Here is a 25,205-nt window from a genome sequence, read left to right on the forward strand (position 1 = left end):
TGTGCTGAGGCCAGTAGGAAGGAGAGCAGGAAGGGCGCGCAAGGTGCTCGGCGCGCGCAAGGTGCTCGGCGCGCGCAAGGTGCTCGGCGCGCGCAAGGTGCTCGGCGCGCGCAAGGTGCTCGGCGCGCGCAAGGTGCTCGCGGGCTCCCGGGCCCTGCCGGGCTGAGGCGGCGTGGGCGCCCTGAGGGCCGGGCCGCCGCGCCGCGTCCCGGTCCCCGCGCTGGCCCGGCCCGGCCCCTCAGCTCCACCCCCTGCCTCCCCCCTCCCGCCCGCTCGCGCCTCCTGAAAAGCCAGCCCGCCCGGGGCGGCGGCGCAGAGCCGGGCCCGGCGCACGAGGCAGCCAGCGCGGCCATGACGGCGGAGAAGGCGCTGCCTCTGGGCAATGGGAAGGCTGCCGAGGAGGCGCGGGAGTCTGAGGCGCTGGGAGGCGGCGGCGGCTGCAGCGGGGGCGCGGCGCCCGCGCGCGACCCGCGCGACAAGCGCGACAAGGCGGTCCACGAGCGCGGCCACTGGAACAACAAGGTGGAGTTCGTGCTGAGCGTGGCTGGGGAGATCATCGGGCTGGGGAACGTGTGGCGCTTCCCTTACCTGTGCTACAAGAACGGAGGAGGTGAGGCGGCGCGCGCGGCGTGAGCGGGAATGAGGAGGGGAAAGCAGCCCGGTGGGGGCGGGGAGCAAGGGGGTGAGCGAGTGACCCCTCCCGCGCCTGCGTGTAGCGGGACCCTCGTGGGGAGTGCCTGCCTTGGGCCACCTGGCGCGTGAGCTCTCCCGGGGCTAGGCTCGCCTGTCCCAGGGCGCATGTGCACGTTTCTTCGCACCTGAATGTGCCGCCTGCCAGCACGCGAGGACGTGGTCGCCAGGTGTGTTCTGAGCCAGCGTCGGGTGGAGGCCCATGCTGGGAGCCCTTCCTTGCTTTTGAGACGTGCCTTAGCGTCTGGGGCAGGAGACAGCCCCTTGGAGCCTCAGCTTTCCCAACTGGAAACCAGTGTGAAGGAAAAGGACTCTGATCAGGATCCGTGTAGGCTGGGGTTCTGAGCACTTAGTGAAATGCCAGACTCAGCTTTCCCTCCATCATCTCATTTCATCCTTAAAGTCATCTCTGCAGGCAGTGGCAAACCCATTTTGCGGATGAGGATGCAAAGGGTCAGAGAAGTAACCCCATAAAGAGATAAAGATGGGATTCTGACACCAAGGCCTTGTTTTAAACTGGGATTGGACTGACAACAGGGAGGACTTTTGGGCGAGGTGTTGATGTTTGATTGCCCGCCCCGTCTTTCATTTGCCCTTAAGGCCTTTACTAGGTCCTCTTTTCGGGCCTATCTGGCGGAAGCACTGGCACCAAGCGGTTTCTTTCACCGGTGTCAGAGACACGGACAAAGAGCAACGACACGGATTTAATGTTTAGGAGATGCTTCGAGAGTGTGGAGTGGGGGACAGGGAGAGGAAGGTGATGAGAGAGTTGTTCCTAGTGACTTGTCCAAGTCAGTTTGGTGGAGATTCTGCAGTGAATCCTCAAATCTTTCAGCTGAAGGACTTTAGGAGCCTCCACCTGTCCTATCAGCAGGACAGATGGTAGGTGTGTGGCAAGGGACCTTGTGAAACCTTCGTGGGTGGCACAGTTTCTCCCAGGAAAAGCTTGTGTCCATGTATTCCTCCCTCTTTGCTGTGCCCCTGCCCCTCTAGCAGATTCCCAAGACCCCAGTGGAGGTGGCTCAGAAGTTGGCTGGCAGGGACCACACTGTTAGGCCGCTCAGAGTAGGACTTCCTGTTCGAGCAGCTGCAGGGAGAGCGAGAAGGGTACTGCTTGGCCCAGGCCCTTTCTTTGGAGACATTCATCCTGAAAGCCCAGGCTGCTCCAAGCCTGCTCTGCACTGGTAATGAAGTGGCCGCCGGTGTTGGTGGCTTGGCACTGGGGACAGAGGGAGTGGACTTGGAGACCCGGAACGTGCCCTGTGGCCTCAGCTGAGTTCTGCCTTTTTGCAGATTCCGCCTTTATTAGCTGCCATGTCTTCTTAGAAACCTGTGGAAACCCTGTTTAGGGTAGTCCCAGGCAAAAATCGTTTTAGCATCTTTTTTTTTTTTTTTTAATACAGGAAATTGTTATACCAAAACAATGCATTCCTAAAAGGAGGCGACAGAGTAAATTGGGTTAATTACAAATTCTGCACAGATTAAAAGAAAAAAAAGTTGCAGTGAGTAAAATTTAAAAATTAGTAGGTTTTTTTTTTTTTAACTCGCCAAGAGTCCCCATTGGGCACACAAATATCCTGATTTAATTGAGGTAGTTATCTTGAGTACTAGCTTTGCGAATACATGGGCTAGAAGTCTTTCAGAAAGTGCTGTTAGGTTCTAGAGGGTTCACAGCATATTAGCGAATCTGTTGTAGCTTCTTCTAATCACTTAGATTTATATTCAGCAAACAGACCATCTTGTTCCTTTCACACACTTTTTGCCTTCTGTTATAGCTGGGGTATCTGATTATCCACTGCTTGCCTTTTAAAAAAAAATCTATACAATTCTATTCATAGATCCCAGCACTAGTTTAAAGGATTTCTTTCCCAATGTGAAACTAAGAAAACGAAAACAGCAACAACAACAAAACAGTATCTTGCCCCAAAAAGCTTTTCAAAGACGCTTTCAAAATTTGATGGATGTAGTCCTACTATCAGGTTTGATCAAAATTGTTGCTATTAGTTCTAAGGCTGAAGAGACTTCATTTAGCAAAAAGCAATTTCAGTTAAAGCCTTCATTTGTTAGATTAGATCGTGAGGAATAGAATGTGTTTCCAAGCTTTGTTATTAAACAGGTGAGAGGGAATGAGGGATTTGGAAAATCCTTTTCTGGTTATAGTAGCTCATGCTCACCTGAGTTATTTCATTTGTTTCAAAGAAAGGCCCAGGCAGTGGGTATTGTGTACCAGGATAGGAGCACTAAAGCTTATGGCGGTCTTTCTCAGATTGATTCAGAGTCAGCCTTCTGGGGAGATAGATACTTGTTGCAAACCCCTTATAAGTCAACTCCATAGCTGGGTCTCATGTACTGGGGCGCCATATTGCTAATAGCACATCTCCTTGAGAATGCTTTTCTTAATGAAAAGTTTTTTTTTTTTTTTTTTGCAGATCACTTCCAAAGTAAATAGGAAGAAGGGGTCCCCTTCACCTAGCCTGTTGAGGTTACTTTAGGATAAAAAAGAAGAATGTAATGTTCAGGGAGAGAATGGATTTAACCTAGAGAGTGCTAGAGAGTGAAATATATACATTATAGAATTAAGCAAAGAGAACACTTCCTTTTTACATTATCATCTTAGATGCACAACATTTCTGTGAGATAAGTGGTACGGATGTTAAATATTAAAAGCCCTATTTTACAGATGAACAAGTTGAGGCTGGGAGATGTGAGGTAGATGTGCAGAGAGCACAAACCCAGGGCCATGTTTTCTGACTGTGGTCGTCAAGGTGTGAACTTGACCTCAAGCTCAGCGAACATTACATCTTGCACGTAGTAGGTGATTATTAAAGATTTCTTGTGCTGAACTCGAAATAGTAGAGGCAATTTTAACCTCATTCCCTTACTTTGCATCCTTGTAGGGGCGTTCCTGATTCCCTATGTGGTGTTTTTTATTTGCTGTGGAATTCCTGTTTTTTTCTTGGAAACAGCTCTGGGACAGTTCACGAGTGAAGGTGGCATTACATGTTGGAGGAAAGTTTGCCCTTTGTTTGAAGGTAAGCACTGAGTTCAAGAATGAAATGGTGCCTGGGTGATGTCAGGCTGTGAAAGGCAGCTGAGACTGTTTTAACAAGGTGGTAAGAGACCCACATCACTCCCTTTGTTCTTTCAGGCATTGGCTATGCAACACAGGTGATCGAAGCCCATCTAAACGTGTACTACATCATTATCCTGGCATGGGCTATTTTCTACCTGAGCAACTGCTTCACCACCGAGCTCCCCTGGGCTACCTGTGGGCATGAGTGGAACACAGGTATGGTTCCCAGGGAGGGTCTCTCTGCAGGTCCTGCTGGGGGACCAGGAATTGGGGGTATGCCCTTGTCCTGGACATCAATCCTGGCCTCTTGACATGAGTCCAGATTCCACTGAAACTGGAGATCAGTTCTGCACTGGGTCTGGTTGCCCTGGCTCAGTAATTGGCATGGGTAGAAGAATGGTGATGTTCTTTCCTCGCTTTGCTGAATACAGAGACTGAGCCCTTTGTGGGCAGAGAGGGGTTCAGGCTCTAGTTCCAGCCGGGCCCCTCTGGATGTCAGATTTTCCTCTGTAAAATGAACGGGTTAGGCTAGATCAAGGGTTGCAAACCATGGGCCTGTAGACCAGTTAGGCTTTAACTCAGTGATCAGTGAATTTCAAAAATGTGTTTGGTTGTCAAAATTTAAAAACCAGAAGACCTCGCGTGAAAATCCAGATTTCCCGCTTCTCTTGAAAAAAATAAATAAATAAAAGATCTGGCAATAGCAGACCCACATTCTCACAGTCTTGCTTGACAGCAGCTGGGGCTGATAAGCAGTTGTCTTTGGATAAGGCATCTGTCCACAAGTTGGCCACAGTCTCCACTCAGCTCACATTGCTTATTTACCTTCCCAGTCTAACCCAGGTAGACATTTGAATGTACCACTCTCCCACTTCCTTGAATGGATAACTCTTTAGATTACTTTGGATTCTAATGTGCTGTTTGCTTTTTAGTTTGTCCATGCTATCAAGATGGTGTCTTAAAATCTAGGGAAAGCAACAACATATTTATTCCCTATCTGTGATGGCTGTGCTCAGAGCAGACATCACTAATTGACTGTAGAACTCTATCCTTTTGAGCCTAGTCTTGGCCTCAGAACCCTTCTCAGCAGTGCTCCAGGCAGCCACTCCCTTTTGACTGGAATGAACACACATGCTTTAAGCTGTTCACCATCTGTGTTATAACCTGTGGTTAGGTTGTCCCTGGAAGGGTCATTTCATCCTGCAGGCTGAAGTATGGTAAGATTGGGTGGGATGTTGGTTATCAGCATAAGGAACAGGGAGTAAGGAGTAGTAGGTCTAGAAAGTGCTGTGATGCCACTTCCAGTGTTGTGATGACTGCCCTGCTCCCACTGTTGGATTGTGTGGAGGTCTCACTATCTCTCTTTAGGGCACTGGTTCCTAACCTTTCTTTGGCTGGGGACTTCATAGAGATGTTTATCAAATTAAAATTCAAGGATATATTCTTGGAGGCCTGCAAGTCCTCCATGATAATTTAACTGTGTGTGTTTATTTTGAGGGCACTCTAAAAATACGCACATGTTCTAGATTATCTGCACTACCACCTTCCACCGAGGACAGTCAGGAGACTTTAGTGCCCAGCGTTGTGCGTGTTTACAGTTTAAGATGGGTTCTTGATAAGTAGGATGATGGTGGCCAATGGAGGAGAGCACAGAGATTTAATTTGTAAATGGTGCTTTGGTATTCATCAAAGTCCAGTTAGGAATGCCACAAACTGTAAGAATGAAGATATTGCGCAAGTGTGACCAGAGGAAAATGATAGTAGAATTGCTTCTCAAGTAGCCAGTGGAAGAATAGGCAAGCTGAACTCCACAGACCCTGCCTCCTCCCTTTGGCTCCACTCTCCTGTCAGGAAATCCATTTTATTTCACAAAATGGCATTGTCCTACACATACATTTTATGCTATCAGTTTGAATTGTGTTCCATAGTTGGTATTTAATGTATAAATTTAATTCTGGTTTTATAGTCGTATGAGTACTATAATCACAAGGACTTTATAACTCATTTATTTGTACACAGATGTCGTTTTAATAAAAATACCTTGTCAATGTTGGATGTCTGAGAAATTTGTTTACTCTAGGGAAAAAAAAAAGAGACACACTGTTTTAGAGACTGATCAAAACTAAGGGCTCCCTTCCCTGGAAAAAAGCATGAGGGTTCCTATAATCTTGGGTTTTCAGACTCCTTTCAGGATGTCGTGGCCCCCACAGACCCCCCCCCCCCGCTTTCAGAATATGGTTAGTCCTTGCCAGGAGGAGCAGGAAGGAGGCAGACGGTTGGGGGACTTTTCCCCAGCAGACGGCAAACCTTTCTCCCACTGGTTTGCAGCCCCCTTTCTCTCCTAGCATGTGAACACTTGTGTTGTGTAAAAACGTCATGTGTGAGAGGTGCTTCCTGCTCCAGAGGCTACAGATGTAGTTGGAGGGTTTGTACCCATGCGAGGAGAGAGCAGTGCCAGAGCGAAGCAGACCACTGACTCCGTGCTGGGTGCAGGGGCTCCAGAGTGAACAGTGCAGCTGCCCTCAGGGGGTTCACAGTCTGGCGCAGAGCTCTGTAAACAGGGGTGCTGTAAAGAGGTGCAGGTCCCGTGGTGGGAAACAGACCTGGGTGATAATCACGAGATGGGGCACTGGCTGGAGTGGACTCCCAGTTCTGTCCCTAACTGACTTTATAGAGGAGGGAGTGGGTAGGGATATGGGTCCCTTGACTGTTCCTGAACCTTAGATTCTCCTCTTCAAAATTAAAGGGAGTTGGAGAAGGTGGTTCCTTGGAGGGTCTTTACATTCTGCTTTTCTTAGAATTCAGGGGAGGGAGATAGATGAAGTCTCCCTGGAGGAGGGGGTCAATCTGGGCCTTTAAGATCGAACAGTTGGATATTTTTACTGGAAATTCAACTCCCCCTTGGTCATCAAGTTTCATGAAATGAGATGTTCAATAAATCCTTTCTTGGATTGACCAATCAAGTGAGGGAATGAGGAAGAAAGCAGAAATTCTTTACACCTACAGGCTCACGCCATTTCATCCAGTTCCCACATCTTTATGAGACAGTTGCGATATTAGTGTCTTCCTACGTGAAGGAAAACGGAGTCTCAAATGCATTACTGTCGTAGGGACACTGTGACCGACTCACTTTTTTACACCCTCCAACCCTGCTGGGGCCACTGGGCAGGACAGATAAATGCCATGGAGAGGGCTTCTGTAGGGAAGTGGAAAAAAGGAAAGGAAATTCGGAACCGTGCAGGAGGAGAGTTTGATAGGGCATTTGGAGTGGAAGTGAGAGAAGGTGTCGTGCCCCCAAACCTTTCCCTCCTGTTCTAATCAGACCAGACCTCTCATTTAAACTGTAAGTGATCGATTTTCCTCCTTGGTGTTCTCTGAGGCATGTTTGCTTAGAGCGGCTAGTTAAAACCACCTGGTTGCACCATCAACTTTGAATGTTTCCCAAGGTCCAGCCCTTGCAGAGGTTAATCTTCTCTTTCTTGTCTTGTTTCCACTGTAGAGAATTGTGTGGAGTTCCAGAAACTGAACGTGAGCAACCACAGTCATGTGTCCCTGCAGAACGCCACCTCTCCCGTCATGGAGTTTTGGGAGTAAGTGGAAAGTGACTCATGTCCCTTGGCCTGTGGGGCCTCTGTCCTGGTTCTGCTCAGTTAACATTGCCCCCACCCTTGGAAAAAGTCTGACCCTTTCTTTCTCTGGCTTTGCACTTCCTGGTTTCTGGGGACGTTTGACTGCTTTGGAAGCCAGTGCGGAGATTTTACACGTTTCCTAAAGGAGCAGCTGAGAGAAATGTTTTCTGGTTCTTTGATGGTATGTCAGCATGCCTGGTTGCTTATTAGGGCAGGAAATGCTTGCTAAAAATGATAATTTAAAAAAAAAGGGTTTTTAACAAAAGAGGAGACATAGCATGTTTGCTATAAGCTAAGTCAGAAGTGTATTTAGCCTGGAAAGCAGAAGTCTCCAGGGCAGAGAGGGCAGGTTAGCTTTCCTTCAGTACCTGAAGTGTCATGTGCAAAGGAAGCAGGTGAACTTGAATGGATAGAGGTTCTAAAGAAGCAAGTTTAAATGTGCTTAAGGGAGAGGTTAGTTTCATAGCACGGTCTGCAAGTACTTCTGAAGGTTGTGATCACCCAACCCTGAGAGTGTTTACCTGGTGGAGGGTCACTAAGCATTGTTGGGGAGGTGTCTGAATCCACTGACATTACAGGCAGTAATTGTGTGAATGGGCATTTCCCCAGAGGTGGGCATTCTTCATTAACATCCCAAAGGGGTCTGTGACCTGGCAGTTACAGGGCTGCCATGTATGGTTATAGAAGTTGTGCACTTCACAACCCTAGGGGGCCTCATTCATGTGAAATGTGTGCTCCAGAATTGTGCAGTGCCATCCTGCATAACAGTACACAGTGGCCCTGACTTGGGGTCTTCTGAGGTAGAAGGATCACCTTGTTTTGGGTATCGAAGAGATGTTTCCTCTGTGGGTCAGAGGTTGGGCTAAACGTTTTCTGAGACTATTCAATCTGAAAAAAGTATGGCTTTGTTCAAGAACATTGCTTACCCTAATGCTGATTATAAGTAGGGTAGAGGGGCAGTGGTTTTATGAGTCATTTTAATTCTCTTCCCAGATACCATTCATCTCCTTCCCTCTCTAGAGGTCATGATGCTGAATTTAGACTTATCATTCTCATGTTTATAGTTGGTGTGTGTGTGTCATACATATATATACACATTCTATATTAATATATAATTATAAACTTTAATAAGCTTTTATTATAAAAATTATAAAGCTTTATATAAAATTATAAAATTATAAAAATTTATAAGCTTTATATAAAATTATATATCAACTATTTGTATGTTAGCTATATATATGCTATACATACATCTCCCAAATAGTACCTAGATCTTTGTGGCATACTTAAAAGTTTTTTATTGATGGTATCCATTACTTACCTTTCTTACAACTTTGTTCTTTGCTCAGTTTTGGTTTTGAGATGTTCCCCTGTTGATACATGCAGCTTTGGTTCATTTATTTTTTCCTGCTGTATAGTATTTCAATGTATAAAAAGACTACATTGTATTTAGCCAGCTCCTCTTGATGGGCATTTAGACTTTCTCTAGTTTCCCAGTGTTACTAAGAGCACTGAATAAATGTCTTGCCCATACTTCCCTGTGTGCGTGAAGGAAGGTTTCTAGGCCTGTACCTAAGAGTGGGATTGCTAGTGGTAGCGTGCATGTTTATTATCGGTTTTATCAGATAACGTCCAATTGCTTTCTGAAAGGATTGTTCTAATTTACTTTCCAAACAGTAGTGTATGAGAATTCTACTGTTCCATATTCTAGACAGCATTTGGTCTGGTTAATTTTTAAGTTTTGCATCCGACTGTTCTAAATTTGCATTCCTCTAATGACTTGCGAGGTTGAGCACATTTCATGTGTTTTTCCCTATTTGGGTTCCTCATCTGTGAACTTCCCGTTCGTATTCTTTTCTCTTTGGATTGTGTGTCTTTCCTCATGGGTAGGAATTCTTGACACATTCTAGATATTAGTATCTTGACACATTCTAGATATAAATATGCTGCAAATTGCCTTCCCTAGTGTGTGGCTTTTCTTATTTATTTATGGCATTTGGAGTTTTAACTTTATTGAAGTCAAATTTGCCAGTCTGTTCTTTTTGGTTTGCACAGTTGGTATCTTATTTAAGATGTATTTCCCTACCCAGAGTTGGGGGAAAAATCTTTTATACGTTCTTCTAAAAGTTTTAAAGTTTTGGGGTGCCTGGGTGGCTCACTCGGTTAAGCATCCGACTTCAGCTCAGGTCATGATGTCGCAGTCCGTGAGTTTGAACCCCGCATCAGGCTCTGTGCTGACAGCTCAATGCCTGGAGCCTGCTTCAGATTCTGTGTCTCCCTCTCTCTGCCCCTCCCCCACTCACTCTGTCTCTTAAAAATGAGTAAATGTTAAAAATTTTAAAGTTTTAAAGTTTTGTGTTTTCATACTTAAGAATATAATCTAGGGCGCCTGGGTGGCACAGTCAGTTAAGCGTCCGACTTCGGCCAGGTCACGATCTCGCGGTCCGTGAGTTCGAGCCCCGCGTCGGGCTCTGGGCTGATGGCTCAGAGCCTGGAGCCTGTTTCCGATTCTGTGTCTCCCTCTCTCTCTGCCCCTCCCCCGTTCATGCTCTGTCTCTCTCTGTCCCAAAAATAAATAAATGTTGAAAAAAAAAAAAAAGAATATAATCTACTTGGAATTTTATTTTTGTACATGGCATGATGTAGGAGTTCAGGGCTGTTGTTGTTTTTTAATACAAATTATCAAATTTTCCAGCCATATTTACTGAATTATTCATCTTTTTCCTATGATTTATAATGCTATCTTCCATACATAGTTATCTTAAAAATACAGGTCTGCTTTGGGGCTCTTGTTCTGTTCCATTTGTCTCTCTAGCTAATTGTGTGTTAATACTACACCCACATTTTTATTGTAAGCCTGGAGCTGGTAAGACATGTGGGGACTTGTCTTTGTTCTTTTCCAAAATTGCCTACCAAATGAATTTTAGACCCAGTTTGTCAGGTTAAACAACAATAAAGAACAAAATAACTTCGTGGGGATTTTGGTGGGAAGTATATTGAATGATTATGTTAATTAGAAGAAAATTGATATCTTTGTATTTGAGCCTCTCTGTCCATGAACATGGTATAGCCCTCCATTTATTTAGGTTTTTTTTTAATGCTTGATACAATAGTGTTATTTAAATGTCTACAAAGTAGTGGCATTAGAATACCTGATTAGAAATTCAGGTTCTCCACTCCTCCCCAGACCTACTGAGTCGTAGTGTCAAATACAGCATACATAAGACATGTGCTAGAGAGAGGATTACTGTGGTAGGTGGACTGGTGTGGCCTTTCCCAGCCCCATTGGGCTATGATTTCCCAGAGGCATATTACAGAGACTTATTTGTGACCTGCATATTTTGAGGGTCTGTAAAACAGGGTCTCTTTGCTCCCTTAGAGAATCGATCCTGAAACCCCACAATGGAGATCTCTGTGTAACTTACATTGTTTCTCACCATTTATTTCCTTTGTGTCATATATAGAAAACCTCAATTAAATCATTTTTTTGTGTGTGAAATGTGTTTGTTTATTGTCTGTATTCACCAAAAGGTAGTCCTAAAGGAACACCTTGTCTGGCTTTACTTACTACTGCTGGTCTGTGGAAGATCCCCAAGGAATATTTACAGAATGCATAGATGCATGCGAGGAAGACAGGCAGGCAATATTTTCTTGGAAATACTACACGAAAACTCAGAGTGGGTTCTGGCAAGAATTCATCCTGTCACTAAGGTCCCTGGCCAACAGCATCGATTGCTTCCTGGATCCCTTTGCACTATCCATATCATCAACTTATTTGGACACAAAGTGGTGGGAGGAGACAGCTAATCTGCATCCTCGTGTGTAACTGAACCTTGTGGCCTACCGCGTGGCCATTCTAGATGAAAGTCCATGGGAGAATGAACCCATGGTTCTAGTTTTCTATTAGATTGCATCTGTATCATCTGTGCAGTGTTGAATTCTACATCCTAAAAGTACTCAGATACCTGTGTGACAATCACCTTTTCATAAGATGCTTTTGTCAGACAGTTCTTTTATGTATGTATGTCTTTATTTTTAATTTTTTAAATGTTCATTTATTTTTGAGAGAGATACCATGAGCAGGGGAGGGGCAGAGAGAGAGGGAGACACAGAATCGGAAGCAGGATCCAACCTCTGAGCTGTTAGCACAGAGCCTGATGCGAGGCTTGAACTCACGAGCTGTGAGATCATGATCTGAGCCGAAATCGGATGCATAACCAACTGAGCCACCCAGGCGCCCCTGTCAGGTGGTTCTAATTCATCTCTTCCCAGAGATGAGCTTGGAAAGGAGACTCTGTGAGATGTTCATAACATCCTTTGAAAAGCCACTGGGGCCACATGCATTTGAGAAGGGTTGAAAACTGTGCCCTTTGGCAAGAACATCTGTTGTCTTTGATTAACTCAAATTGCCAAATGTATTTTCCTGTGGAATCATTTGGAGTCGTTCCTTTCTACCCCCACCTACCCCCACTCCCTGAATGCTAGCCGTCCATGAAGCACAGTTTGACACATACTTTGCTGGGAGGGAGTTCTTCCTGAAATTCAGCTGACAGTTGACTTCTGGGGCTTTGGATGGAGCATGTCTAATTCCTTGCCAGTGTGACAGCTCTTCAAGTATTGTATCGTTTCCTCAGAAGCGTTTCTTCTTTGGTTCTTTGTCCTGTTTCCCTGTGTGGCTGGCTCACGGATGCCCCACCTCAGGGTGCTCCTGGTACCTTTCCTTACTGCCTCTGACCTCATTCAGGCCCACACACTGCTTGGTCCAAATAGACTGCCTTGGTTGCCTGCTCGTTCACTCATTCCATAAATGTGTGAGTTCCTGGTATTCATAGGAAGGGCACTGCACGTTTGGAGGAGGCAGAAATGTGGGATGCAACTCTAGCTCTCTAGAAGCAGAGGTGAGGGGTGCCTGGGTGGCACAGTCGGTTAAGCGTCCGACTTCGGCCAGGTCACGATCTCGCGGTCCGTGAGTTCGAGCCCCGCGTCGGGCTCTGGGCTGATGGCTCAGAGCCTGGAGCCTGTTTCCGATTCTGTGTCTCCCTCTCTCTCTGCCCCTCCCCCGTTCATGCTCTGTCTCTCTCTCTCTGTCCCAAAAATAAATAAACGTTGAAAAAAAAAATTAAAAAAAAAAAAAAAAAGAAGAAGAAGCGGAGGTGAGACAAGCCCCTAAACAGCCATAAAATCAGGTACAAGGTGTTACTTCCCTGCACATGACTGGCCATAGCTTCACCTTGACCTTGGGCACCTGGCCCAAACTACACCCTGTCTTACAGGTTCATTTCCCTTTTCAGGGTACAAGTTATTGGCTTAGCCAGTGAGAAAAGGTTGGGCCCTGGGTCAGTCTTGGACTGTGGCTCAAGCAAGGGGCCTATGGGGCAGGGGCAATTTGTCTTTCTCATGTCAGATTTCAAAATTAGGCCGTTCTGGTTTTCTTAGTAACTCATTATGCTTCTGGCATCTGAGCATTTATCTAAATATGTTTGCAGTCCTAAATTTTAAGCCTGTGTCCTCTGCGGGGATTGAGTACTGCCAAGAGTGTAACCACCGTCGTGGCATCAGGTGGGCTTTGGTCTGTCTTCACATCAGGCCTTGGATTCCATTAGTCCACGTGTCTCCAGCAAGTCCATATTTGCTGTGTGTACAATTAAAATTGCTTTTGCGTGGTGTCCATTCAACCAGCATTTGTTGAGCACATACTGTGTGCTGGGCCTGAATCAAGCTCTAAGGGTTTTCAGTTCTGTATCTTTGTTCAGAAGGGTGTGGTCTTATCTTTCTGGTGTATCTTCACTGGACAAGGTTTTAAAATTTCATTATTTCTAAATCATGTGGCCACTTGATTTTCTCTGGACACAAAATTTGGGAGGCAGGGGAGCTGGAGTGAAGCCCTGATTCCTGTGGACCCAGGGCCCAGCCCTGCCTCCCTCTCAGACTCCTTCCCCTCCGCTATCGCCCTCCTCCACCTGGCTTTCCTTCTGTCCTTTGTACGTACTTGACCCATGCTCAGTCACAGGTCTTTGTTGTTCCCTTTGTTTGGAAGATTCCTCACCAGATCCTTATGTGTCTGGCTCCTTCTTACCATGAAATCTTCATGCAGATGTCATTTGGGAAGCCCTCTCTGACCATCCCAGCTATATCAGCACTCAGCCCCTCTCAACCCCATAGCTCTGTTTTATTGTCTACGTAGCCCTTACTGAAATCCCCGCATCTTTGCTTGTTTTCTCCCTCACTCCATTAGAATGTAAGCCCTATGCCAGGAAGGGCTGCCCTTGTTTGTTCCCTGTTCTGCCAGCACATTCTAGTTGCTTAACAAATATTAGTTGAGATGGGTAAGTGGAAGAGTGAATAAATGAACAGATGTTTCTTTTTAAAAAAATTTTTTTTTAACATTTATTGAGAGACAGAGACAGAGCATGAGCGGAGGATGGGTCAGGAAGAGAGGGAGATACACAATCCCAAGCAGGTTCCAGGCTCTGAGCTGTCAGCACAGAGCCCGACGCAGGGCTCGAACTCACAAACCGTGAGATCAAAACCTGAGCGCAAGTCGGACACTTTACCAACTGAGCCACCCAGGCGCCCCTGAACAGATGTTTCTTAACTCCTCAAAGTTCATTGTCCTCATTTGTAAATTGGAAATGATCATGATAACACTCACCTGCAGGGCTGAGATGAGGATTGAATGGGTCCTCCCCTGTCTTGAGCCCGGTATAGTTTAGACCCTTTGGAAAAGACTGAGTGCAGAAAGAGAATGTTTGTGATTGACTTTCCTATTTGTGAGTTGGAAATTAGTCACATTCCCTGCTTTGCCAGCCTCTCTGGATTTCTGTTGAGGATTAAAGGGGAGAACACATACTAACTTTGATGGGGTGTAAGTGGGGTGCCCAAGTTAGCTCCTGGTACTGAGGCTTGGTGCCCCACTTCGCCCCTGCCTCTACAGGTGCGGATTCATGGCTGATCCTCATGCAGCGTCAGCCTGTGTGTCTGAAGCAGCCATAGTGCCTCCTACTGCAGGTTCAGAAATGCCCCCCAACCCTTCCCTAAGTCAGAACCCAGCACTGCATGGCACCGTCTACTCCTGCTAGTTTGGAGTACTCCACTCCCAGTGTATTACCTCCTTGACGTGCACAGTGTAGACTTGAGCGGCAAGTTCTAGAATCCAGTTTAAGTCATCGCTTCCTCTATCAGCCCAGTGCATGACCCCGGGCAACTTACCCTCCTAAACCTCCATCTGCTTCTCTGAAGACGGGAGGGTCATAGGACCTAACTCTCAGGGTTTTCAGGAGTGTTAGAAGAGATGAGGCCTGTATGCTTTCCGGGTGGCAAGTGTTCAATATGTGGTAGCTAATTTTTACAAGGAAGATGTCATCCACATCTTTGAAAGTCTGCGTGGATTCTTTTAAACATTCTTAGAGAAGTCTCATCAGCCAGGTCTGTATGCCCCTCATGGTGGACCTGGAGAACTCTCAGTGCATTTTCTTCACCTGGTTGTTCTTTTGACATTTTCTGAGAACCTACTAGGTGTTGGACACCTTATCAGTAGTCAGAAACATGAGGGGGCGGTGCTATCTGTCCCCAAAGAAGCCCACAGCTTGGTGGGGGAAGCTGGAAAGTAAAGATGTAATAAAATAAAAGATTTTTTGAAGTATAAAGCAACAGATACGTGTAGGATGGTTGCATTGGGCCAAGATGAGGAAGCCTGGGCTTTGGGGAAAGCTTCATGGAGTTGATGAGGCTTAGCTGTGTTTTGAAGGGTGAATAGAAGTTTATGTGTTTGCCAGCGGAGTGAGTGAATAGCATGCCAGGTGGAGAAATAGTGTAAGCAAGAACCGAAGCAAGACTTGAAGCTAAATGTTGAGGCTTGTAGACTTTACCTGCCATACTACTGCATGTGGAGCCTGGGGAATGGTGGGGGCTTTGCTGAGGAAGTAGGCAGGAGCCAGAGCATCTGGTCAGTCACAAGTCTTTACTGAGTACCTACTATATGTCAGATAGCATTGTAGGTTCTGGGATACGGTGTAAACAGAACAACATACTCTCCTGGTGGAGCTGGCTTCGCAGACAATCAAATACGCAGAAAGTATTAGGTTAAGTCAGGATCGTTCTGCTGAAGAAAAAGCAGGCAGGGAACAAGAGTGTCACAGGACCAAGGATGGCCTCTTTAAGGAGGTGACATTTGAGTAGGTACCTGAGAGAAGTGAGGGAGGCAGCCATGTGGATGTGGGGGATGAGGTCTTGGGCCGAAGGAGTAGCGGGGGCTGTGACCCTACAGCGGGAGACTGTTTGAGGTGTTGGGGGAAGAGCCGGCAGCCGGCAAGGCTGGAGCCGAGTGTGAAGGACCTTGGTGCCTTTCCAAAGGGTTTGAAATCATCCCATGGGCTGCCTCCAAAGGCCCCATCCATGGAATAATAGGAGTAAGACAGATCACCGATGCTGCCAGGTGGACGCAGGAGGCAGGGCTGGGGGGACACTTTCCTGGTCCAAGTGCATGAAATTGAGTTTTCTGCCAGAGAGAGGGCATGTGGGTGGGAAGGGATGGGCAGAAACAGTGTTGTGAGGATGGTGGTAATTCTGCTTGGCCAATCTGTGCCCTGAGAAAGTAAGAACACATCCCTATGATCTGTTAATGCCTCCCAGCTACCCGCTGGCACGCATCCGTGGTGGGCTTTTCCTTACGGGGGCAGGGGGGAGGCTCCAAATTGGCCTGGACTGTCTCACAGCTTTTACACGGCAGTGGAAGCCAACTTAGCAATAACTCTCAGTGCTTGGGCAGTGTGTCAGCTTTGTCCCCAAAATTCCACTTCTGGAACTTTATCCTACTTGGGTGACCATTCTAGTTATGAACAGCATGCCAATGGCAACATCGTTTGTCGTCGTTGGAAAAAAAAAAGGGACACATGTAAAATGTGATACTGATTAGATACATTGTGGTATCGTCTCAAGAACTGCTAAAAAGGAATGAATAGAAAATGTGTTGATATGGAAAAAAATCTCTAAGGTCAAATTAAGTGGAAAAGGCACAGTGTAGAAAGTTGTATATAATACCATAATTGTAAAAATATATGTACATGCCTTGTTTTCGTAGAATATTTCTGGAACCTTACACAGGAAGCTGTTAAACGTGGCGACCCGAGAGTGGGATGGGGGCACACAGGCGTGGAGAAAGAGAGTTTTGTTTGCTTTTTATTTTTTTTGTACTATTTGAGTTAAAAAATTAAAACCAGGAACATGATTATTTCATAATTTAAAAAAATAGGAGCTGAGAGGTCACAGAATACATTGTCATTTATTATAATGATCCCTCCTGAGTGACAAATCTTAATCACAGCCCTGGTAGTGACTTACTAGTCATTATTTATTTATCGTATAAACCATTTTTCTTAACATTATCTCATTTAATTTTTATATCAGCCCCATGAGATAGGCAGAAGAAAAAGAATTCTGTTTTCCCGTTGAACAAACATAATCTTGGAGAAGCTGAGGGATTGCCCAGCTCATACACCAGAACTCAAAACTCCTGGGTCTGGCTGTCCCCAAGGCAGCCCTGGTTTCTCCAGAAGGCGCTGCCCTCCAGTGGGGTTGGGAGGGGCTGCCTCCCCCTACAGATGTTTCCTGTGGACCAGAGGAATTCACCTCCTTCTCTGCTCAATTCTCACCACCAGGGAGGCTCCTGGGGGCCTGAGTTAAGGAGAGCAGGGAGGAGATCACCAGCCCCCTTGCAAGGGAGCAGGCCTGGGCCACCCTTCCTAGCTCTCAGGAGATGCACCAAAGCAAACCCAAACTGGCACTTTGTGTCCTTTTCCTTCTAATTATTTAATATTTAACTGGTTGCAGAAGTAATGAATGTTGTAAGTGATTCAAACACAACAGCTACATAAATGAGATACATCTGTGCATCAGATATACATAATTTATAAATATGTGTTTTAGTCTGTTTGGGCTGCTATAACAAACATACCACAGATTGGGTGGCTTCTGCAACAATTCATTTCTCACAGTTCTGGAGGCTGGAGGTCCAAGATCAAGGTGCCGGTAGATCTGGTGTGTCGTGAAAGCTCATTCCTGGTTCATTGGTGGCCATCTCCTCGCTGTGCCTTCATGTGGTGGAAGGGGCAAGAGAACTCTCTGGGCACTCGTCCCGTTAGGAGGGCTCTACCCTCATGACCTAATCACCTCCCAAAGGCCCTACCTCCTAATACCATCACCCTGGGGGTAGGGTTTAACATATAATCTGGGGCGACACAAATTTTGAGGCTGTTAACAATTCAGAATCTCTTCCTGTCAGTATTTTCCTATGCATTTAGCTCCATTCTTCTTACCTTTCTTTTTGCTCTGTGTGTTGAAGAAAAGAAATTCCTAGGTTCAGGAATTTAATTCTGTAAAGGTCAGCTCCCTTTTACAGAAGTGGGTTCTCCAGTGGACACTCGATTTCCTTATTGCAAAAGTAGTCGATGTTTTTTTGCAGAAGATGTAGGAAGCATGTTTAAGTAAATAAAGGAAAAAACAGCACACACGATAGCATTCCAATGTCCACACTGCTGAAGCTGAGAGGGGTTACGTGTCAAAGCCCACTGTTGTGGCTTCCTTGTTTCCTCTAGATCTAGCCTGGTAACCACCCCCGAAGTCAGACCCAGGCCCCCTGCTTTCAAGAAGCAGCATGCAGCACCTGTCCCCCACTGACAGTGATAGAGCCCCAAGGTGATGCTCCCGCTCCGCCCCCCCTCCCCCCCCCAGCGGTAAGCTATCTGCCCTCAGTTGTCAGCACTGGGGTGCCCGCTCACCCAGAGCCCCTGCCCCAAGAAGGAGCGGTTAACCCTTCTGCTGATGCAGTCTGAATACACCACTTTGCTGAAAGTAGAAGCACTGCTTGTACGCAGCATTACTGAAATGCTCTTTAAAAGAATGGTGATGCGGTATGGGGATGCAGAGACCTGGGCTTTGGGGCCCCAGGACAAGAATTTGAACCCTGTGGCTTCCACTTACGAGCTGTGTGTTCCTTACTTACACCTCCCGGCAACTCACTTTCTTTGCCCGCAGAATGGGAGGCGGAGGAGGAGTAATTCAGCTTATTAGGAAGTGCTGAAGAGCTATGATCTATTATCTTTTGTTCATTGGTGGAGTATAGATATTTGTATATAAAATCAGCCACGAGTGTGTTTGTATTCACACACAAAAGAACGGTGGATGACTTACACTAAATAATGAGAGGTAGCAATTTAGTGAACCACAGGGCTTTGTCTGAGGTTTCTTTTATGTCTTGATGGTGCAGCAGGGGAAGGGGAAGCCCTGGCCCTGTGCCCTGGCCCGGAGCATGCCCTCCAGCCACGCTTTTTCAATTTCAACCACCCACCCAGGGGATAAATGATGTAACATCACTGTGGGGGTCCTCATCCCACACAGGGGATTCTGAGGCAGAGAGGTTAAGGGACTTGTCCAAACTGCCTCTCTTGGCAAGCCAGAGCCAGAACTGGGCTGAGAGAAGGACTCTCCACCCCACCTGCATCCCTTCGCCCCTTCGCCCTTCCATGCTCCTCTTGCCTGTGTCTGAAATGCGGGCAGCTGCCTGTTTTATCCCATGGCAGAATCTGACCAGCATGTCCCTTCTCTTTGCAGGCTGCTGGACCTAGGTCCTTGAAGGAAGAGTTTTTTAGCAGATTGGGGAGAATATAATTGATGGAAGGAGGGAGAAATGAATGGGAATGGGTGAAGAGAAGGCTCTGGTGCCCAGCAAAAACAAAACAAAAGCACCTGTTGGGTTATGTCTTTGCTGGATTTCAAGAGGTTCCTTTAGGAAAATGATTGAATCTTGGTTTTGAAAGAATACTGTTGTTTTCAGCTGAGCCAGATGGTGCTTGTGGCACTCAAAGACTCTGATCTACTGTGATGACAGATGTAAATTGATGCTGGCCTCCTGGTGTATAGCTTATGGCCCTGTAGCTGGTGGCACAGGTGTTAATGAATGACTTTAATTCAGGCTCAGGCACAGAATAATGCATAAGGGGCTGTTACCAAATTTCAGTGCATTAACTCTATTCTGGGTGATTTTTTTATGTTTATTTTTTGAGAGAGAGAGAGCGAGCGAGCGAGCAGGGGAGGGGCAGATAGAGAGAGGGAGACGCAGAATCCAAAGCAGGCTCTAGGCTCTGAGCTGTCAGCACAGAGCCCCCTGTGGGGCTCGAACCCACAAACTGTGAGCTTATGACCTGAGCTGAAGTTGGACGTTTAACCAACTGAGCCACCCAGGCGTCCCTATTCCAGATGATATTTAATGAAACCACAAGAAAGTATATGAAACTGTCAAGATGCCTGACACACATGTATCCTCACGTCTGCTCTAGACTGACGCTGGTAGACATCTTGATGGGGAAGAAGCACCAAAGCTGGGGAACCTGACCCTCCCACTTACTGGTGGGGTCCCTGGGCATGTGACTCGGAACCTCTGTTCCCTCGCTGGTGAAATGGTGTACCTGTCCCACCCTTCAAGGTGCTGTCAGTGTGAAGGGACAGTGGTGCATTGTGAGTAGCTGACCAATGGTAGCTCCTCTCACTTCTGCGTCCAGCCTGCCCCCCTTCCTGGTGGATAAGGTGACATTCAAAGGACGGAGGTCTCCTGGTGATAGACACCAGAGCTGGGAATAGACCCCTCCTCCCCACTCTGGAGCTCCTTGTCCAGGGCTTTTCCTAATGGCACGTGTGCCTCTCCTGCGTGCTGTCCCTCCTTGGCAGACAGTAGCTCTTTGCTAGCCTTGGCACAGAACGTCTCAGAGGCATGAGGGGTGTGGCAAAGATGGTCAGACTTCATCAGAGCTTTTGGTGGCTGGTGAGGCAGAGGTGTGGTACTGTGGGGGCCCGTGGGGTGGGGCTGGAAAGGCTTGGGCAGCACTTTTGGGCCATACTGAGTCCTGGTGAGGAGGAGAAAGGGTCAAGAATTGGAGGGTCCTGGGACCCCAGCTGTGGGTGGTGAGATCCTCTCTGCTGCGTGGGACCTAGGTAATACACATGAGGATGCGCTATGTTACGAACCAGCGGGTTCCCCAAAGCCGTGGCAGCCTCTCTGTTGCTTGGCCTGCCCCTTCTGCACTTTGCCTCCTGACCTGCAGTACCTCTGTTCACGTCTCCCCACGAGGCACAAGTTTTAGGGCTCTTCCCTGAGTTTTGATGCCATAAGAGTCCCTTCTTCTAGACTTATGCTCCTCACTGCCTCCTACTTTCCTGGATCTCACCCTCCAGCCAGGGGGGCACTGGAACAGAAGACTGGGGTGCAAGCCCCGTCTGTGATCCAAGGCAAGCTCAGTAATACATGGAGCCTCAGTTTCCCCTGAACAATGGGAGCAAAACAGGACTAACAGATGCAAGAGTGCCAGTGTGCTGTTCCTAAGTGTGTGTTCTGCGTAATGCCCTTGAGGAAGTATTGCTTTGGAAAGGCAGAAACATGGCACAGTACACTTCCTTACTAACAACTTTTAAAAAAAATTTTTTTAAATGTTTATTTTTGAGAGAGACAGAGAAACAGTGCGAGCAGGGGAGGGGCAGAGAGAAAGAGAGACTCAGAATCGGAAGCAGACTCCAGGCTCTGAGCTGTCAGCACAGAGCTCGATGAGGGGCTTGAACTCATGAACCACGATATCATGACCTGAGCCAAAGTCGGCCACTTAATTGACTGAGCCACCCAGGCGCCCCCCTTCCTGACAACTTCTTAGTAACTGGGTTACAGTTTACATTCCATAAAGTGCTCCCCTTGTAGGTGCGCAAGTCAGTGATTTTGAATCACTGCCGATCGTGACATCATCACAATACAGGTTTGGAACATCTCCAACACGTCATAAGGGCTCTCAGTACCCATTTACACTTCATCTCTCCTCCAGCCTGCAGGCAACCACTCCTCCACTTTCTGTCTCCCTAAATTTGCCTAGTTAGGACTTGGCATATAAATGGAGTCATGCAAGGTCTCACTAACTTCCTTCATTTAGCATGTTTTCAAGGCTCACCCATGTTATCACATGTATCACTTCGTCATAAATAACATTCTTTGTGGCTAAATAACATTCCATTGTATGGATACACCACATTTTGTTGGTCAGTTAATGGACATTTGGGTGCTTTTCCGTTTTTGGCTATTAGGAATAATCTAGGGGTGGAATCTCTGAGTTGAATGTTTAGCTTTTTAAGAAACTGTCAAACCGTTTTCCGTTGTGGCTAAACCACTTTTGCATTTCCACCAAAAATGTATGATGTTCCATTTCTCCACATCCTAGGGGACACTTGTTATTTTGATTACTGCCATCCTGGTAGGTGTACCCAAGTGGATATGAAATAGTATCTCATTGTGGTTTTAGTTTGGCTTTAATGGGGGAATACTTCTGAATAAATTTGGGAAACATTGGGTTAATCAGAGTATAAAAGTATCTTTACCGCAGGACTCCTTAGAACCTTTAATATTCTGATGATCATTGAGATTCTCAAAGGAGGGCTACAGTGTACTTCGTTTTCTCCACTGAGGTCTTGATGAGAACTCTTGAGTGTCTTGAAGGATTGCTGTTCTTTGGAAAGCCTAGGACAGGGTTCTAGAGACCACTGGCCAAACCCCGTCTCCTGCCTGTTTTTGTAAATAAAGTTTTGTTGGAAGACAGCCACACTTGTTTATAAATTGTGTATGGCTGCTTTCACACTGCAAAGATAGATAGTTGGGACAGTGACCATATGGCTTGCAGACCCTAAAATATTTACACACTGGCCCTTTAAAGAAAGTTTGTTGACCCCTGATCTAGGAGTGCCTGGTGCACAGTAGATGCTCGCTTAACCTTTAGATGAAAGGATGGACTAACCCTTACGAAAAGGGTAGGGACCAAGAATACACTTTGTGAGGCTTTGTGTTATTTGAGCTGGTGCTTAAAGGACAGGTAGAATTTTTACAGCTTGGGAGAATGAGGAAGAATGAGGAAGAATTCCTTACAGGAATGAATCCTGTAAGGTGGAGAAGTCAAGGTGTGCTTGGGGGCTGATGGGGACTTCCGCATGGCCTAGGGGGATTTCTGCAGTGATGGAAGAAATTGGAGCAGTAGCTCCTGACTCCTCGTGCCAACCTAGGTCATTCTGTAAATGACACAGTTCTGTTCCATCTTCCCCATGACCAGACAGTGGCTCCAAGCTCTGCCTCTGAAGTCGAACAGGTGAGGCTTCGGATTCTGCCTCAGCCTTCCTGGGCATATTAATTTCCCTAAGCCACACTTTTCCCACTTGTAAAATGGGAACAACTGTTGCCTTTATCTTGGGAGTGAGCATGAGGAAATCCAGGCTATCATGGTCCTTGTTATTTTCTTCATACTCCTGGGTAGTAAGCTCTCTGACAACCTGAGGGGGTGCTCTCTCAGGGCACCCCTGCTTCACTCATCGTTGTGGCTTTAGTCCTTAGGGTACGCGGCATGGAGTTAGCACCTGATAACTATCTGCTGGAAGATGGCATGATGCAGAGGCCTCAGTTGCTTGACAAGGAGGGTCCTTGCCCTGTGCCTCCAGCGGCATTTAGGATCTCTGCTGGGGCTCATAGGAGCAAGTCAGAGCTGGGGGCCTGCACTTCTTTCTTCCCAGAGAAGTGAGAGCAGAACCCCGAAGGCAGAGAAACTCTGGAGGGGGCAGGGAAGGCACATTAGTTTTGGTGATGGGCCCTTTTTTGTTTGTTTGTTGCTTGGGGAGACCAGAAAGGAAGACCAGCAAGGCTATTTATAGCCCAGCCCCTCAGCGCCAGTTTTTAGGGCGGTCTGTGCGTCCCTGGCAACACTTACTCCGTGGCAGGTTAAAGAAAGGTGATGTGTTTGCCGGCTCCGTGCTGGACATCAAGATGAGGCCTCTCCGGCCAGCCAGCCACGCTGGGAGCTGTTCCCACATGGCCTCTCCCAGGCTCTCTGCCGGTGGAGGAGAGGGGCCTGGCTGCCTTCTCCTTCTCCGCTTTCTGGGGTCAGACCATGCCTGGCTCTGCAAGCTAGGGAAGCCCCAGGTGTGAGGCTGTTTCCTCCTCTCCAGACTCAGCCTCTCTGTGTATGAGACACTGAGATGGAAATGAGGGTGATGTCTGGAGACTGGATTTGGGAACCCAGCCATTTTGCCTCAGACTGTGAAGGATGGGGGAGAAGCCTTGAGTGAGAGGCATCCTTTTGCTGGGGTCCATTTCTGGCGGGGCAGCAGTGGGGGAAAGGGTGTGGGCACCGGAAGAACCTGGTTTCAAGTCCTAATCTGGGCAAGTTCCTTTACCTCACTTGGCCTCAGTTTCCCCACCCATAAAATGGGTCTAATAATACCCTCACAGTGAACTGAATGTAATGAGCTGTACGGCTTTCATGTGGCACCTGCCATAGTCCCCTCTGCTTCCAGCTCCTTCCAATTCTCTCCTGGCAGTCTCTTAATAACGACAGTTTGTGGGCGCCTGGGTGGCTCAGTGGGTTGAGTGCCAGACTTCGGCTCAGGTCGTGATCTCATGGTTCCTGAGTTCGAGCCCTGCATCTGTTGTCAGCGCAGAGCCCACTTTGGATCCTCTGTCCCCTCTCTCTGCCCCTCCCCTGCTCACGGGCATGTGCTTGCTGTCACTCTCTCAAAAATAAAAAAATAATAAGGATGGTTTCCTTCCAAACTGGCCTCTTGATTTCCCCAACACATTCACCCCATTATAAGTAAAACAGCTCTTGTGTTCTGTGTGGCCCTTCCAGCTACCACGGTCTCTGACCCATAAGAGCCAAACTCACCAGAGTCCCACCAGCATCCCACTGCATGTCTGCTCCTCACTCACAGCTGCCTGAAGTCTGCCCCACGAGGATCTGTTCTCCCTGCCTCACTCCCACCTTCTGGTCCCAAATCCCCTGACACCCTCCGTCTTGCCAGGCTGCCCTGCAGCACGTGGCAGGTGGACTGCTTCCCCTTCTGGAATGCCCTCCGCCTCCAGGGATGCCGGCTTCTCCTGTTGCTCCCTGCTTTTCTGCTCACACTTGTCTCCCTCCTGCAAGGGCTCCTCCCTTCCTCTCCTGTTCTGTAAATGTTGGGGTTCTGGAGGCTCTGTGCACGTCCTCCTCCTCCAGCTCTCCCCAGGGAGCCTCATGTGCTCCCAGAACACCCTGATGGCTCAGGTCTGAATCTCCTCCTTGTGTCTCTTTTCTGAGCTTTACACCCAGAGACCCAGTTGCCTCTGGGCATTGCAGCTTCCTAGGTGTCCCACAGGCACCTCAAAATCATCTTGTCTAAAGGATTGATTCTTCACCTCTTCCTCCTCCAACCTTCTTGACAATTCACTCCTGCTCAGCTAGTGACCTGCCCGCCATCCATCCAAGTATGAAGCTGGGTGTCACTTGAGAACCCCCTCTTCCCTCCTACCTGCCACCCCCAGGCAGTCACCTTGTTCCTGTGCTTTTTTCAAGCCCACTTGTTCTCCTCTAGGGCCATTCCCCTACCTTGGTCCAGACCCTCCCCAATTACTATGCAAACTAAGGCAGCCCTGCCCCATTCTACCCTTACTGCCCATTCTTCCCACCGCAGCCAAAGAGAGTCTTCTGGAATATGTATCTGATAGGGTCTCAGTCCTATTTAAGATTCAATGAGGCTCCTGTTGCCCTCAGGATGAAGCCCTAGCCCCTCAGCAAGGCTCATAGTCCAGCTCTGTCCTCATCCCACTTCTCACCCTGGCTTCTGCCGCGCTTACCCAACGTGCCATGCCTTTCCCTGGTCTCACTGAACTTTTGTTCCAGCCTCTTGCACCTGGTGGCCTTTCTGCCCCAAGTGCTCCCCGCCCTTCTTTGCTGACTCCCTCCTACCCTCCAGGATCTCCTGGCTCACTC

The 25,205-nt window shown here is 47.4% G+C and overlaps 1 protein-coding gene across 2 annotated transcripts in view; it reads left to right on the forward strand.

Moving 5' to 3' along the window:
• Window positions 1-286: 286 nt before the first annotated feature.
• The window catches only part of SLC6A11 (solute carrier family 6 member 11), a 134,688-nt gene continuing 109,769 nt past the window's right edge, over window positions 287-25,205 (forward strand). Inside the window, exons 1-4 of one of the 2 annotated variants that reach the window (XM_045493806.1) lie at window positions 287-610; window positions 3,588-3,722; window positions 3,839-3,979; window positions 7,263-7,353. In XM_045493806.1, coding sequence (XP_045349762.1) covers window positions 352-610; window positions 3,588-3,722; window positions 3,839-3,979; window positions 7,263-7,353 — 626 coding nt within the window. In that variant the 5' untranslated portion in view covers window positions 287-351. The remainder of the gene's footprint in view (window positions 611-3,587; window positions 3,723-3,838; window positions 3,980-7,262; window positions 7,354-25,205) is intronic. The other variant, XM_045493805.1, reaches the window with a different exon arrangement.

The sequence above is a fragment of the Leopardus geoffroyi genome, chromosome A2 (genome assembly GCF_018350155.1).
Source record: "Leopardus geoffroyi isolate Oge1 chromosome A2, O.geoffroyi_Oge1_pat1.0, whole genome shotgun sequence".
Lineage (NCBI taxonomy): Eukaryota > Metazoa > Chordata > Mammalia > Carnivora > Felidae > Leopardus > Leopardus geoffroyi.